The sequence below is a fragment of the Cygnus atratus genome, chromosome Z (genome assembly GCF_013377495.2).
Source record: "Cygnus atratus isolate AKBS03 ecotype Queensland, Australia chromosome Z, CAtr_DNAZoo_HiC_assembly, whole genome shotgun sequence".
Taxonomy (NCBI): Eukaryota; Metazoa; Chordata; class Aves; order Anseriformes; family Anatidae; genus Cygnus; species Cygnus atratus.
In genome coordinates, this window is record NC_066396.1 from 50,247,942 (window position 1) to 50,265,297 (window position 17,356).

The 17,356-nt window shown below is 40.4% G+C and overlaps 1 protein-coding gene across 2 annotated transcripts in view; it reads left to right on the plus strand.

The window, feature by feature from the left end:
• FBN2 (fibrillin 2) overlaps positions 1 to 17,356 on the plus strand; it is a 182,202-nt gene that overhangs the window by 123,150 nt on the left and 41,696 nt on the right. For both annotated transcript variants that reach the window (XM_035569387.2, XM_050716237.1), the window contains 9 exons: positions 5,222 to 5,347; positions 6,090 to 6,215; positions 7,000 to 7,122; positions 7,281 to 7,406; positions 9,013 to 9,138; positions 10,239 to 10,361; positions 11,849 to 11,971; positions 15,035 to 15,160; positions 17,101 to 17,223. In XM_035569387.2, the coding sequence (XP_035425280.1) occupies positions 5,222 to 5,347; positions 6,090 to 6,215; positions 7,000 to 7,122; positions 7,281 to 7,406; positions 9,013 to 9,138; positions 10,239 to 10,361; positions 11,849 to 11,971; positions 15,035 to 15,160; positions 17,101 to 17,223 (1,122 nt within the window). The remainder of the gene's footprint in view (positions 1 to 5,221; positions 5,348 to 6,089; positions 6,216 to 6,999; positions 7,123 to 7,280; positions 7,407 to 9,012; positions 9,139 to 10,238; positions 10,362 to 11,848; positions 11,972 to 15,034; positions 15,161 to 17,100; positions 17,224 to 17,356) is intronic.

A 17,356-nucleotide genomic window follows, 5' to 3' on the forward strand; every position in this document is an offset into this window, starting at 1 on the left:
TCAGAAGGTGACTTTCTTCTTTACCTTCCCCAGAAGTTATTTATACACATTGATAGACCCCCCTGAGCCTTCTTCTCCCCATGCTAACGTTCACATGTTCACTCTCTAAGCTTTTCTTTGCATGTCAGAACCCCCAACCTCTAGGTCTTCTCTATGATCTTTAATGAGACTTTAACCAGTACGTCCATGTACTGAGGAGCCCAGAACTGAATGTAGCACTCCAGATGTAGTCTTTTCGGTGTTGAGGGTGATGTTCACCACCCCCCCCAACCTGCTTGTGGTGGACTTCCTAACGCAGCCCAGGATGCTGTTGACCTTCACGGCAAAGGGCACATTGCTGGATCATGTTAAGTTTGTTCCCCGGGATCCCCAGGTCCTTCTCTGCAAACCTACTTTCCAGTTGGTCAGTCCCCAGCCTGTGCTGTTGCATGTTTATTCCTCCCCGGGGGCATCACTATTTGCTGATGAGAGGTTCCCGTTTGCTTATTTCTCCAGCCTCGCAAGGTCCAATTGAATGGCAGCACAACCATCTGGTACATTAACCAGTCTTTCTTCCGTCACCTGCCAACTTGCCGAGGGTGCGTTCTGACCCATCATCTGGATCATTAACGAAGATGATTAACAGTATTTGTCCCATTATTGACCCCTGAGGTATACCACTAGCAACCAGTGTCTAGCTGGACTTTGTGACGCTGATCACAACCCTTTGAACATGGCAGTTCAGCCAGTTTTAAGTCCACTCCACTGTGCCCTCATCTAGATCATACTTTATCAGTTTGTCTGCTAGGGTCTTAGGGAATACAGTGTCAAATGCCTTTCTAAAGTCAAAATGAAAGGCATTGACCGCTCTCTCATTCGCTGATCTAGACATTTTATTGAAGAATACTGTCAGGTTGGTCAGTTTTGATTTTCCCTTCGAATCTCTGTTAACCATACCCTATCACTTTCATGTAATTCTGTTGTGGTTTAGCCCGGCTGGCAGCCAAACACCACAGTTCGCTCACCCTCCCCACTCCCTCTCCCGGATGGAGGAGAGAAACGGGAAAGTGAAGCCTGTGAGTTGAGATAAAGACAGTTTATTAAGACAGGGAAAAGAATAACAATAATAATAATAATAATAATAGTATTAATAGTAATAATGTGTACGAAATAAGTGATGCACAATGCAATTGCTCAGCACCCGTTGACTGATGCCCAGCCTATCCCCGAGCAGCCGGCCCCCCCCCTCCACCCCGGCTAGCCACCCCTATATATTGTTCAGCATGACGTCAGATGGTATGGAATACCCCTTTGGCCAGTTTGGGTCAGCTGTCCTGGGTCTGTCCCCTCCCAGCTCCTGCTGCATCCCTAGCCTGCTCGCTAGCAGGACAGAGCGAGAAGCTGAAAAGTCCTTGGCTTGGTGTAAGCACTGCTCTACAACAATTAAAACATCAGCATGTTATCAGCGCTCTTCTCATTCTAATCCAAAACATAGCACCCTGCCAGCTACTAAGAGGAAAATTAACTCTGTCCTAACTGGAACCAGGACATATGTTTGAAAATGGCTTCCAGGATTCTTTGCCGTATCACCTTCCCAGAGATGGAAGTGAGGCTGAATGATCTGGATCCTCTTTCTTGTCCTTTTTGAAGACTAGATTAATATTCACTTTCCTCCCATCCAAAAGATCGTCACCTAATTGCCATGACCTTTCAAAGATGATCTGTAGTGGCCTCACAGTGACATCAGTCGGCTCCCTTTGCACTCATGCGTACAACTCATGAGGTTCCATGGATTGGCGCATGGCCCCATTGTTTAAATGTTCCTTAACTTGACCTCTCTGACTGAGGAGTGAGTCTTCCTTGTTCCAGACTTTTCCACTGATTTTAGGTCTCGAATTGCTGAAAGCAAATGTTACCAGTGAAGATGTATGCAAAGACAGTATTGAATATCTTGTCTTCTTCCAGGTCACCAGTTCCATTCAGCACTGAGCCCATATTTTCCCTCATCTTCCTTTTGCTGATGCTCTGCATGTGAAAGACTTTCTTGTTGCCCTTTACATCCCTTGCCAAGGTCAAATCCTGGTGGCATCCCTGCATACTCAAACAGTGCTTCAGTATTCCTCCTGGGTCGCCTATTCCTGCTTTTGTGTATTTTATGCTTCATTTTTATGTTTGAGTACTGTCAGGAGCATTCTGTGCTCCTTGATTGAACTCAAATATGTGGTTCTGTGGCCTCCATGCAGGCCTCCTGTCACCTTTCACTGATTTCCTGTACATTATGATGCTTGAAAACACAGAGTCATCAAAATATCATTGCCTGAATCACGGAAAAAGATAACAAGGAAGCTAAGCTGTGGAAACCTTCAGGAGAGACAGACGCTCTCTACAAATGCAGAGAATGAATACTGTTTGGTTTCTGTAAGTCAGAGGCAAGGAAGCAAGATGTCAGATAAACACACAGAGAGTGTGTTTAATATATATAAATAATATATAAAATAAGAAGAGAAATGACTTCTTGAAGGCTTTTTGCAGAAACTAAGAAAAGGAAGGAATGCTGAATGAAAACATTTTGGAGCTCTGAGAATTAGCCAAACAGGAGTCTATCAAAAGAGAAATTGGATTCTATCATCAGCCGGTTTCTCTCCTTATGTGAATAACCTACAAAACCCTATGATGTCTTGGCTAATTTCTCAGGCGAATGAAATAAAAACACTAGTCTATCTATTTGAATAAAAGTCTTTTTTTTTCAAGGGTAGCTAGTCATGCTTCCTGGGAGTCCAAAAGTGTGAGTGCATGCTGCACCTTGAAGGTCCGTTGTTCATATTTCTTTCCATATCTATAGTGTTAGCTGTTTTTTTCAGGTTCATGAGTCAAATATTCGGTTTCCCATTGTACGTTGTAACATGTCTATTTCTCAGCCACATATCCACATACACAGCAGTTAGCAAGCTATCTATCCTTTTACAATCACAGAATCAGCTAGGTTGGAAGAGACCTCCAAGATCACCTAGTCCAACCTCTGACCTAACACTAACAAGTCCTCCACTAAACCATATCACTAAGTTCAACATCTAAACGTCTTTTAAAGACCTGCAGGGATGGTGACTCAACCACTTCCCTGGGCAGCCCATTCCAATGCCTAACAACCCTTTCAGTAAAGAAGTTCTTCCTAATAACCAACCTAAACCTCCCCTGGCACAACTTAAGCCTGTTCCCCCCTCATCCTGTCACCAGGCACATGGGAGAATAGACCAAACCCCTACCTCGCTACAGCGTCCTTTAAGGTACCTGTAGAGTGCGATAAGGTCGCCCCTGAGCCTCCTCTTCTCCAGGCTGAACAATCCCAGCTCCCTCAGCCGCTCCTCGTAAGACTTGTTCTCCAGACCCCTCACCAGCTTTGTTGCCCTTCTCTGGACTCGCTCGAGCACCTCAATGTCCTTCTTGTAGCGAGGGGCCCAAAACTGAACGCAGTACTCGAGGTACGGCCTCACCAGAGCCGAGTACAGGGGGACAATCACTTCCCTAGCCCTGCTGGCCACACTGTTTCTTATGCAAGCCAGGATGCTGTTGGCCTTCTTGGCCACCTGAGCACCCTGCTGGCTCATATTCAGCCGACTATCAACCAATGCTCCCAGGTCCTTCTCTGCAAGGCAGATTTCTAACCACTCATCTCCCAGCTTGTAGCTCTGCTTGGGGTTGTTGCGTCCCAAGTGCAGGACCCGGCACTTGGCCTTGTGGAACTTCATACAGTTGGCCTCAGCCCATCGGTCCAGCCTATCCAGATCCTCCTGCAGAGCCTTCCTACCCTCAAGCAGATCGACACACGCACCTAACTTGGTGTCGTCTGCAAACTTACTGAGGGTGCACTCGATCCCCTCATCCAGATCACTGATAAAGATGTTAAAGAGAACTGGCGCTAGTACTGAGCCCTGGGGGACTCCACTAGTGACCAGCCTCCAACTGGATTTAACTCCATTAACCACGACTCTTTAGGTCCGGCTACCCAGCCAGTTTCTAACCCAACGAAGCGTATGCCAGTCCAAGCCAAGAGCAGCCATTTTCCTGAGGAGAATGCTGTGGGAAACGGTGTCAGAAGCCTTACTGAAGTCAAGGTAGACCACATCCACAGCCTTTCCCTCATCCACCAAGCGCGTCACTTGGTCATAGAAGGAGATCAGGTTCGTCAAGCAGGACCTGCCTTTCATAAACCCATGCTGACTGGGCCTGATCGCCTGCTTGCCCTGCAAGTGCTGCGTGATGACACTCAAGATAATCTGCTCCATGAGCTTCCCTGGCACTGAGGTCAAACTAACAGGCCTAGAGTTTCCCGGGTCAACCCTCCGGCCCTTCTTGTAGATGGGCGTCACGTTTGCTAGCCGCCAGTTGACTGGGACCTCCCCTGATAGCCAGGACTGCTGATAAATGATGGAAAGTTTCTTGGCCAGTTCTTCCGCCAGTTCTCTCAGTACCCTCGTGTGGATCCCATCCAGCCCCATCGACTTGCGTACATCTAAGTGCTGTAGCAGGTCGCCAACCACTTCCTCGTGGATTGTGAGGGCCACGTCTTGCTCCCCATCCTCTTCCACCAGCTCAGGATACTGGGTATCTAGAGAACAAGTGGTCTTGCCGCCAAAGACTGAGGCAAAGAAGGCATTAAACACCTCAGCCTTTTCCTCATCTCTCGTCACTAAGTTTCCCCCCGCATCCAGTAAAGGATGGAGATTCTCCTTAGTCCTCCTTTTCATGTTAATGTATCTATAAAAACATTTTCTGTTGTCTTTACTATCCTTTTAGTTAAAAGTTTACATGCATGTCCCCATTAACTGCAATCCACGTACAATAATTTCAGTGCATGCCTAAAATGGGTGTCTGGTTAAATTTAGAAGAAAACTTTTTTGAAAATTGCAACAGAATGTTAATACATTGTTCAAAATGATGACCATCCAAACAGATTCTATCTTTTCTTGTTTCATGTTTCTCTTAGAGTACTTAATTTTGAATGATACATTTATCTTATTTTCTTGGAAAAAAAAAGCCCAACTTATTTTAGAGTTCAGTAACTTAAAGGACTTTTTTTTTTTGCACTGTTACATAGAATGAGGAAAGGAGGAGCACTGCTTCAATGAAACCTTCTTTTTATTTGTGTCTTTCAGATTTTGTCATTTCCAGACGCCGAGAACTGCTTTTCCCTTTGTTGCTCCTTAGTAATGATTTATACTTTCTTGCCATGATTTCTTTTCAGATATTGATGAATGTGAACGCAACCCTCTGCTGTGTAGAGGTGGCACCTGTGTGAATACAGAAGGGAGTTTTCTGTGTGACTGTCCTGTGGGACATGAGCTGTCACCATCACATGAGGAATGCATTGGTGAGTTTCAACTAAGGATAGCAGTCTTCACCTCTCTATGAAGAGCAATCATTTCTGCTATGAAAATTTTTTGTCACTGGCAAGGATGTGGCCTTAGGAATATCTCAAACAAATTCATGTTCCCTCTTTGAATACCTTCAAATAAAATGAATACCTTCGAATTAAATCCTTATAGCAGATCCTGTAAAGTCTCTAGTGCCCTCAGCACTTTTGGCTTCAAAGAGGAGTTTTTTAGCAGGACTCTAGGGGTTATTAAGCAGTTCAAAGGACTGTACCACTCATGTTGGCCATTTTCAATTAACAGGCATAAAAGCATAAAGTGAACTTTATTCCTACAATCACAAAAAAGTGTTTCTGTCCCACAGTGAAATGCAGTTCTCCTTTTTGCACATAATTCACTACTGAAGCAGTAAAAAAAAAAAAAAAAAATGAAAAAGCCATAAATCATATTACCTCTTTGTCTTCTGTGTTTGATGAATAGTCACTGCAAGAGTTGGCTTAAACCAGCAGATTGGAGTACCATGGACTTTATGAGGTGGTCTGCTACAGTTAATGTTCACAGAACAAAATGAAGAAAATAAACATTTGTCACTGTTTCACACATACTATTAGGGTCCATACCTTGAATGGGAATGTATTAAGAGCCAGAAATTGAAAGTGTCTGAAATCCACTGGTTTAAAATGTATTCCTTACCCCCTTTCTCTGACTCAGAAGTAATTGATATAAATGATTCTTTTCCAGATGTAAATGAATGCTCACTAAGTGACAATCTCTGCAGAAATGGCAAATGTGTGAACATGATTGGAACATACCAGTGTTCCTGTAACTCTGGATACCAGGCCACCTCTGACAGACAAGGCTGCATAGGCAAGTGCTGTATTCCTTAACCTATGTATTCATACTTAAGCGTGTATTGTTTCATATGGCTTTACTTCTATTTCATGCAGAGCCATCTTCTCATTTTCTTCTATGAAGTATATCATGAACTATTGTGGACATTTCACTTTAAGAGTATTAAGAAAGTGTAATATCGTTGCTGTACTGAATTCTGAAGAATGCTTTGGGAAAATAATACTCTTATGGTGCTACTCCATTAAAATCACAAGCTTGAGTGTGAAACAATGAGAAAATATTGCTAAGTTTCTTAATTGAGCAAGAACAGCCCAAGTTTTTCTTCCACTTACTGTATACATTTCTAAAAATCCTACACTTGTAGTAATACTGAACTATGTATTTTTCAACACATTGGCAATGAGAGCAGAGGGACTGAGATTTTTTTGTTTTTGTTGCTTTTGCTTATTTTTTGCAAAAACATAAATTTGTGCTGCATGTCAAGCTTACACGAAACTTTAGTTTTCTTAGGGCTTTTCTTTCTTTTTCTTTCCACCTGTTGTCTTTTGCACTTTTTTGAAACCCATATCCTTGATAATATATGTGAATATAAATAACTTAAAAGTAGTCACTTGCTCCCATAGATGAAAATGCAGTTGAAAGAGGGAAGGCTGAACAAAATCTAAATCAAGAGTGTGGTGTGAGAATGAAAACTCAAGATCATCACCAGCAAACTGCTTCATCTCTTAAGTAAAATGACAAGAGAAGGTGACTTCTCCTTATAAAAGTAGACTTACTGTAACTTATGTTGCTTCCCCAGATATTGATGAATGTATGATAATGAATGGAGGCTGCGACACCCACTGCACTAACTCAGAAGGCAGCTATGAATGTAGCTGCAGTGATGGCTATGCTCTAATGCCAGATGTCAGGACATGTGCAGGTAGTTTTTAATATCTAAAGATATTAATATCTAAAGATGGGTTTTCATTAAAAATAGATTGAAGGTTCCAGTATGGTGCCTTTCAGCCCATCTGAATATGGTATTCTGTTAGCCAGTCTGTACCAGTGTGACAGAGTTATTTTCTGCTTTTATTTCAGATATTGATGAATGTGAAAATAATCCAGATGTCTGTGATGGTGGGCAATGTACTAATATTCCAGGGGAGTATCGCTGTCTCTGTTATGATGGATTTATGGCGTCTATGGACATGAAAACTTGCATCGGTAAGTAGCTCTACAAACCAAAGGTAATGAGAGTCTAAAAGTTGTACAGCTAATGCTTTGGAGTCCTTGAAGGGATAATGAATACTTAAAGGCAGGTTATAGAACTATGTATGTAATTTTAAAAAAACAAAAGATCTATCGATCTTTCTTGCTACAGTATAAATGTTAGGAAGTGTAGCAGAAAATTTGAAAAGTCCATATGCATAAATAAACTCCTGTAATTCCAAAAGTAGGATTGATATAACTGTAATTGTAGGATTTGCCTAAAACATCACTATAGAGAAGAGAATGTTTGGGTGCCCCAGCATTTTCTTCTGTCTCTTGTAAATGTTTTAGTTTATCCTCTCAACTACATTAAATTACTATGAGTGATTGTGAAGGAAATCAAAATAAAAATATTTCTTCAGATTAAACTAACTTGTTTAGTTAGTTCTACTGTTTATACGAAGCCCTAACCTTTTACATTTAATTTTTTCTATACACTATACTTTAAGGTGGTTTGGGCTATATTAATAAAATTATATTTTGTGAACATCTATCAAATAAACCTTTCATTACTCATTTTATACGTGTGCACACTGAGAAGAAACTAATCATATTTAGTGATGAATAAAGCTGTCATAGAATCATAGAATATCTCTAGTTGGAAAGGACAAGGATCATCAAGTCCAACTCATGACTCTGCACAGGACCACCCAAAAATCAAACCACACATCTGAGAGCATTGTCCAAACGCTTCCTGAACTCTGGCAGGCTCAGTGCTGTGACCACTTCCTTGGGAAGCCTAATCCAGTGCCTGACCACCCTCTGGGTGCAGAACCTTTCCCTAACACCCAGCCTGACCCTTCCCTGTCCCAGCTCCACGCCATTCCCTCGGGTCCTGTCGCTGTCTCCAGAGAGCAGAGCTCAGCACCTGCCCCTCCACTCCCCTCATGAGGGAGCTGCAGGCCTCCATGAGGCCTCCCCTCAGCATCCTCCTCTCTAAGCTGAATAAACCAAGGGACCTCAGACACTCCTCAGATGTCTTTCCCTCTAGACTCTTCACTATCTTTGTCACTCTCCTTTGAATGCTCGCTAAAAGTTTTATATTTTTCTTATATTGTGGTGCACAGAACTGCACACAGTGCTCAAGGTGAGGCTGCACCAGTGCAGAGCAGAGCGGGACAATCCCTTCCCTCAACTGGCTAGCTATGCTGTGCTTGATGCATCTCAGAATACAGTTGGCCCATTTGGCTGCCATGGCCCACTGTTAACTCATATTCTACTTGCCATTGACCGGAACCCCCAGGTACCTTTCCCCTGGGCTGCTCTCCAGCATCTCGTCCCTCAGTCTGTATGTATAGCCAGACCTGCCCCTTCCCGGGTGCAGAATCCAGCACTTGCTCTTGCTAAACTTCATGTGGGTTGGTGATGGCCCAGCTCTCTAATTTGTCAAGATCTCTCTGCAAGGCCTCTCCACCCTTGAGGGAGTCAAACGGCTCCTCCTCATGTGCTTCTGGTATTTTCACCTCAACAACAATATTCCAAAAAGACAAAGTATGCTATTAGGTGTTGTTAGGTGTTGTTAGTAATTTTTAAGTAATAATGAATTTATGTGCACTTACAGATGTAAATGAATGTGATTTGAATTCCAACATCTGTATGTTTGGGGAGTGTGAAAACACTAAAGGTTCATTCATTTGTCACTGCCAGCTAGGATATTCGGTCAAGAAAGGAACCACCGGATGCACAGGTAAAGCAAATTTCTGGCATATGTGTTACAGTGTGTAGATATCTTGATTGGCTTTCAGGTAAAATAAATGCACAAGTGTTCATGCACAAGTGTTCACACACAAGTGAGAGACTGTAATTTCTACCATTATGTAGTAAATGTAGGAGTCTACCTATATTACATGTATCAGCATGTATCCAGGAGTTTGAAAAGGTTTGCTCTTTGACCAATATCAATATGATATAAGAGACCTCATATGTAACTGCGGTTTTAAAGGCAAAACTTTTTCTGCTATAGACTGGAGGAATATCTAGTAGCAAATAGAGCCTGGCTAGGTACGGCTGCATCTGTGGTAGAAGTATTTAATCTGTACCCATTTGTCATGCGTACTCAAAGTATGAACTCATCTGTCAACTATAGCTGTGAGAAATGACCCAAGAGTCTAGGAAAAGGTCAAAAGGGAAAAAAAAATAGAAAAAAAGAAGGAAAAAAATAGTGATGGTGTAAGAAGGAAAGTATATGCCTTCCTTCAATCCATGCTAACAAATTTTAAAGAATCATAGTAATTCAGTTTCAAACTGTACAAATTCTTGTGCTAATTGGCATCTTTCCTTCTGCAGGCTGGGTCTACTCTGTTAGGGGGAAGCTAAGGTCATCCAAAATGACTCTTCTTGGAAGGTTGATGGAATTCCTCCTGTAATTTCATATTTAAGAATTTGTTTTATAGTTTCAAAAATCTTGGACGAGTCATTTCTATAACTGAAATGTGCCCACACAATCAAGGGTGTCGACCCATTTTAGGCATATCGGCATACTTGTCTGTAAGACAGCTTTAATTTCACACCGAAAAGCTACTGTAGGAAATCAAACTAATTTCACCATGTTTACTAACAAAGAATGTTATGAAAACATAATGAAAGTACAATTGAAAATGCAAGTATCATTATTATTAATTTATAAAATAATGTCACTTGCTTGAATTATTATATGGTTTTGAACTTTTTGTTTTTTAAGGGATTGCAAAACTACACAATGGAAATGAGTAAAATCCAAGGGGAAAATCATTTGTAATATTCTGGTTCTCCTGATGTAACTACTAATAGTTTATTTTGTGCTTCTAGATGTGGATGAGTGTGAAATTGGTGCTCACAACTGTGACATGCATGCCTCATGTCTCAATGTACCAGGAAGTTTTAAATGTAGTTGCAGAGAGGGATGGGTCGGGAATGGCATTAAATGTATTGGTAAGTATATAGAAAAATAAAGTTTTTCTCTCTCTCTTTTTTTCTTTTTTTCTTTTTTTTTCTTTTTTTCTATTTTCTTTTTTCTCTTTTTTCTTTTTTCTTTTTTCAACAAAACATGCAATATGACTGTGATTACTCCATTAGAAACAAAAGTATTATTCCTCTATTTGCTGTACTCTGTGGATAGATGAGTATACAAGATTCTTGTGTTTTGGGAGTTTGGTTTTTTTTGGAAACCAAAGTCTCAGGAGGCTCTCTGTGTAAGTCTCAGGAGGCTCTCTGTGTAACATCGTACTGTGTTAAATATGTATTTTGCAAAGTTTATATACAACTGCTAGAATGGGCAAAATACAAAATTCAGTCAAAAATATGGTAGAGTTTGTTTTGAGATTTCCTGCCATTAAGATATTATTTCTGTTACTTAATACCATTTTTCTGGGAAAAAAAAAATCCTGTAGTGTTTCCAGTTAATAGGCCTAATATAAAGCACATTGGACCTGAAGTATGGGAAACTTGATACTACATTTGCTGGGCTGCTACAGTCACATTATGTGTCCTTGCTTTGTTTTAGTTTTGGTGTGTAAAAGAGATTGTAATATTTACCTTTTCTGCATAACATTTTGGGATCTGTGGAAGATGAGATTCACTTAAAAATTAGGCTTTATTGGTATAATATGTGAAAGAAAAAATACCTGTAGTATGAGATTTTACTGCAAGCCAGATTTTGTAAGATTTTAAACCTATGTCTGAGAAAAAAAAAGAAAAAAAAAAAAAAAGGCTCCCTGGTCTTTATAGTTATCATTTAATTAAAAATAGGTGAGGTTCTGCTAAGCAAATAAGACATCCTGTTTGAAAGGACTTAAAAAGAGATGTGGTAGAACCCATGTTGTTAAAACAGCTCCTGGGTACAGAATGTTCTCCCAGGAGTCCCTTATACAGATGTCTGCTGATGGGCAAGGCAGAGTGAAAAGGACCATCAGGTACCACATAGCACCTGTCACAGTGTGGCACCTGATACTGACTCACATCATGCACTCGAATGGCCATTTCTATCAAATCAAGCTGCAATTGCCATTTAGAGGCAGGAGAGTCTTCTGTTTTTGTTGTTGGTTTGGTTTGGTTTGGTTTGGTTTGGCTTGTGTTATTTTTAAATCCAAATTGACATCCAAGTTAGAAATAAAGCCTGCATTGATTTTCATAGCGTTAGGCTGCTTTTATGTTCTGTTAATTGAGAAGGCTCATCAGATGCGTGTTAGATTTTCACCTCACCATATCTCTTTGTTCTGTTATTTTCAACACACTTTGATTCCAAGCTCTTTATGAGGATATTAACATTTAAGTAATGATATCAACATTTACTTTAATGAATCAGCTGAATTCCATCCGTTGTGTGGATGTTGTATGCTTGTTTAGTTTGGCAGTTAATTGCAAGCAAAGTACACTAACTGCTGTATTACTGCTTATGCTCTTTTGTCCCTGATGTGTAGATCTTGATGAATGCTCCAATGGGACACACCAGTGCAGCGTGAATGCCCAGTGTGTAAACACCCCAGGGTCATACCGCTGTGCATGTGCAGAGGGATTCGCAGGGGATGGATTTACTTGTTCTGGTAAGAACTTTCTGTGAAAGCTGATTTGTCACTGATAGTTTCTGTTTCATGGAAGAGTTCCAAAATTAGACCTAAGCCCAAAGTGCAAGAGAATAAATGTAAAAGTGTCTATTAAGACCCATCTCCTGAAGAAATGTTAACAAAGGCAGTTGACCCTTAGATTTGCATGCCAAACTGGATGCAGTGAGACCAGTTGTTGGGTGAAGCTCCTGTCTGCTCCTTTCTCCTTTTCCTTTTTGCTCCAACTTTTTTGAATGTACACGCGCAGTTTCAAGAGGACAAGGATTCAGCTGTCGTCGACCCTGCCCTGTTGACTGGGTCTGTCTCTGACAGGGAAGAGATCTTTTATTTTGCCGTCGCTAGGGGGAGGAGGACTGAATGGGATGTAATCATTAATGATTAAATCCTTATTTTTAATGATTTTCTTTTAAATAAAAACAAGTTGCAATTGAAAAATGTTGCCCACTATCTCTGCATTTAAGTTTTTTTGAACATCACAGAAAGTGTTTCAAAATAACTCAAAGTGTAAAAGTTTATATAAAGTGTAAGGATTTTATATAAAACATAAATGTATGAGCATTGAGTTACTGTGTTTTTTATCACTTAAGGAGTGGAAATGCAACAATGTCTCTGCTCTACAGTTCTTATTTGTTCTCTATGTGGTCAGCAATTTTTAAGGTTTGAAGGAATGCATCCTAAGCATAGTGAAATACAAAGAAAGTAATGTGAATGCATTCACTATTAGTTAACTAACCAAAATCAATTTACACCTTAAATATTATTAAAACTTAATATAAGAATAAGTCAGAAGACTCATTAATATTAGTTTTTGTCTCAGAAGTAGGATCTTCATATTTTGCTTATTTATGTGTTTCAAGTTTGTGGTTCATGAACATGAATTTTAATCCCTATTGTTAATGAAGTATGCTTTAGATTTGTCAATTTAAAATTTAATTTAATTTAAATTTTTGCTCTATTTTAAGAGCTATCAAAAATCTTAGAAAAATGAAAATGAACCATGTTGTTTGAAAGGACCAATGCTCAAAGTAACACTTAGAGAAAATGTTTCATGTCAGACTAACACAGCAATATCACAGAATCACAGAATCATCTAGGTTGGAAGAGACCTCCAAGATCACCTAGTCCAACCTCTGACCTAACACTAACAAGTCCTCCACTAAACCAATAAACCATATCACTAAGCTCTACATCTGAATGTCTTTTAAAGACCTGCAGGGATGGTGACTCAACCACTTCCCTGGGCAGCCTATTCCAATGCCTAACAACCCTTTCAGTAAAGAAGTTCTTCCTAATATCCAACCTAAACCTCCCCTGGCACAACTTTAGCCTGTTCCCCCTCATCCTGTCACCAGGCACGTGGGAGAAAAGACCAACCCCCACCTCGCTACAGCGTCCTCTAAGGTACCTGTAGAGTGCGATAAGGTCACCCCTGAGCCTCCTCTTCTCCAGGCTGAACAATCCCAGCTCCCTCAGCTGCTCCTCGTAAGACTTGTTCTCCAGACCCCTCACCAGCTTTGTTGCCCTTCTCTGGACTCGCTCGAGCACCTCAATGTCCTTCTTGTAGCGAGGGGCCCAAAACTGAACGCAGTACTCGAGGTACGGCCTCACCAGAGCCGAGTACAGGGGGACAATCACTTCCCTAGCCCTGCTGGCCACACTGTTTCTTATGCAAGCCAGGATGCTGTTGGCCTTCTTGGCCACCTGAGCACCCTGCTGGCTCATATTCAGCCGACTATCAACCAATACTCCCAGGTCCTTCTCTGCAAGGCAGATTTCTAACCACTCATCTCCCAGCTTGTAGCTCTGCTTGGGGTTGTTGCGTCCCAAGTGCAGGACCCGGCACTTGGCCTTGTGGAACTTCATACAGTTGGCCTCAGCCCATCGGTCCAGCCTATCCAGATCCTCCTGCAGAGCCTTCCTACCCTCAAGCAGATCGACACACGCACCTAACTTGGTGTCGTCTGCAAACTTACTGAGGGTGCACTCGATCCCCTCATCCAGATCACTGATAAAGATGTTAAAGAGAACTGGCGCTAGTACTGAGCCCTGGGGGACTCCACTAGTGACCAGCCTCCAACTGGATTTAACTCCATTAACCACGACTCTTTAGGTCCGGCTACCCAGCCAGTTTCTAACCCAACGAAGCGTATGCCAGTCCAAGCCAAGAGCAGCCATTTTCCTGAGGAGAATGCTGTGGGAAACGGTGTCAGAAGCCTTACTGAAGTCAAGGTAGACCACATCCACAGCCTTTCCCTCATCCACCAAGCGCGTCACTTGGTCATAGAAGGAGATCAGGTTCGTCAAGCAGGACCTGCCTTTCATAAACCCATGCTGACTGGGCCTGATCGCCTGCTTGCCCTGCAAGTGCTGCGTGATGACACTCAAGATAATCTGCTCCATGAGCTTCCCTGGCACTGAGGTCAAACTAACAGGCCTAGAGTTTCCCGGGTCAACCCTCCGGCCCTTCTTGTAGATGGGCGTCACGTTTGCTAGCCGCCAGTTGACTGGGACCTCCCCTGATAGCCAGGACTGCTGATAAATGATGGAAAGTTTCTTGGCCAGTTCCTCCGCCAGTTCTCTCAGTACCCTCGCGTGGATCCCATCCGGCCCCATCGACTTGCGTATATATAGTATATAATAGGATATATATATAACATATATATATATATAATATATATAACAGAAATATATAATATGTATATTATATGTATTACAGAAAATAAAGCTTTGACTTTGTAAGCAAAGCATTCAATGTATTTATTAGAAGTAACAGTATTGAATCTGAAAACCTTGCATTATTAAAAAGAATAATTCTGTTAGTTAAAAAAAAAAAAAAAGAAAAGAAAAGTAAGAAACTTAGCAGCGTAGAAGGAGTCATTTTGGAAATGACATTAGATTTGCCTTGCTGCGTTCTTTCAATTTGGTTCATCTTCAGGTGTAAACATGTTGTTCTATATCAATAAAACTCTGCAACACTGAGTGATAGGATAAAATTATTTGTATTTTGAAACATGATTTCAAAGAAATTTCTGTCTCCCACAGATGTTGATGAGTGTGCAGAAAATGTTAATCTGTGTGAAAACGGACAGTGTTTGAATGTCCCTGGTGCATACCGTTGTGAGTGTGAGATGGGATTCACTCCCTCCTTGGACAGCAAGTCATGCCAAGGTAAGCTACCGGTACTTCAAGGTCATTTTCTGAGTTTGGATTGGCTGCCATAAAGCAAACCACAAGAACTGCTGGAAGGACCTCAACCTGGAAGCAGAATATGTAACACATGCTTCACATATAAAACCAATTTCTTCAACCAAGGATTATTTTGCAGTTTTAATTACGTTGAAGGTAGCTGTCATCTCTTTATGAAGTTTTCCTGGCTGTGGCCCAGAAATCTCAGCAGTTTGGCTTGGCAATTTTGTGTTGGTATTTTTTTTTGTTACTATTTTTCTTAGTCTTGTCACTAGTGAATAGTGTCTGGAAAAAACCTGCATTCATCTCTATTTTATTTAGAGTGCTTACATAGGAAATATAAACTGCATTGAGTGACCTCATTTTTAATAAACCATACTTGACAACTTTGTAATACTCCTTGAAGTGTGTCCTGAAGATTTTTTTATCATCATCCTTTCACTCTCTGTATTGCAGCAGATCATATGAAGTAGAGAAGAAATGATTCTCTCTAATCCAATGGAGCTTCTGTTCCTTGTTCTATTCTTACATCCTTTTTTGGTTTAATATGAAAACTGGGTATTAGATAAATTCTTTTTAACTAATGTTCCAAAGCATTTTACTTTACTGGCATGTTCACATATTCATGTGTATATGTATGAATCAGACTTCAGGCAGAAGCTTGTGAAAAATTAGCTACACAAGTGTTCTGGTCGGAGCTATTATAATTACCAAGTATCATCAATTGTTTAAATTAGCAAATTTCTCAGTGCAGCTCAGTTAGCCATTTTATAATCATGCCAATGTTCCAATGTTCTAATAATAATAATAAAAAAAGATATCAGCCAATTAGTATATTGATAAACAAAATATTCTAATTCTAGAGACAGTAAGTCATTCAATTTTGGCTTTTCAGTTGGTCCACAATAGTGCGCTGAAAAACAAATTGAAGAATTTTGGACAAAAATCTTGGTATATTATTGTGGTTCCAACAGAAATCTGAAAGCATTGCATAGATTAAATTACACTGTTCAAGAACTAGAATGTATGGATGCTGAGTGCTGTAGAGGAATTCTTTGTTTGTTTGTTTGTTTTTTAAGTTGATGTATTAATTTGTCCTGTGATAGGGTGACTCCTTGGCTGATTTCTGCCATCAAGGGATAAAATCCAAAGCCTGTATTTAGTGTGATAATTGTAATATTTCACCCAATTTCTTCAGAAATCCCTTGAAATGTTAGTATGTTAACTTCTCAATGATAGTCTTTTCCACAACTTTATAAAGCTTTATCTTAATAAAGATTATCTTCCTGACCCAATTCAGAGTTCATTTCATGGCTATAGTCCAACTTAGAAAACTTTCTTTAATTTCCAGTTTAAATTAATTGAGAACCATTGGATACTAGGCATTTATCTTAAATTTCTTTTTCACCTAAAAATTTATCCCCATTCCCCACCATTCCAAAGTTACCCTTTCTCATATGTTCCTATAAAGAGGCATTATATCACTTCCCAAGCTTCGACTAAGGCAAGCAAGCCAACTTCACCATAGATCTTTCATTACTCTGGTCATTTTAATATTCCTTTTTTACACCTCTTCTAGTTTTAGCTCATCACTCCTGAACAGAGCTCTGTACCCAGAATTCCAAGTGAAAATTTAGCTGTGCTTAGTAAAACGGTATCAATGCTGTCTGCTTTCCTGTCTCTGCTAAAAATAGCTCACTAAGGCATGCTAGAGCTGCATTCGTCTTTTACACAGATGCTTTATTTTAGAAATTTAGGAATCTTGCTATCAGACAGTACCTGCCTATTTTTTTCGTCTTTTATTAATTTTCTTCCACTCAGAAGTTACATGTGTCTTCATTTGCACTTTGCAATACAACACACTATTATAGTACTAATATGGTAACAGTATCTAATTTTCTTTTCTTAATATATTTCTTCAGATATCGATGAATGCTCCTTCCAAAATATATGTGTATTTGGTACCTGCAATAATCTACCAGGAATGTTTCATTGCATCTGTGATGATGGCTATGAACTAGATAGAACCGGAGGAAACTGTACAGGTATATTTCTTCTCTTCAGAAATATGTCAAGGCTAAAATACCTTTTTAATTGCACCGGGTTAATTGAAACAGGAGTTCACAACGTGCATTATATTCTCTAGCAACTAGGCAAGCGCATTCTTTCTCCACCAAA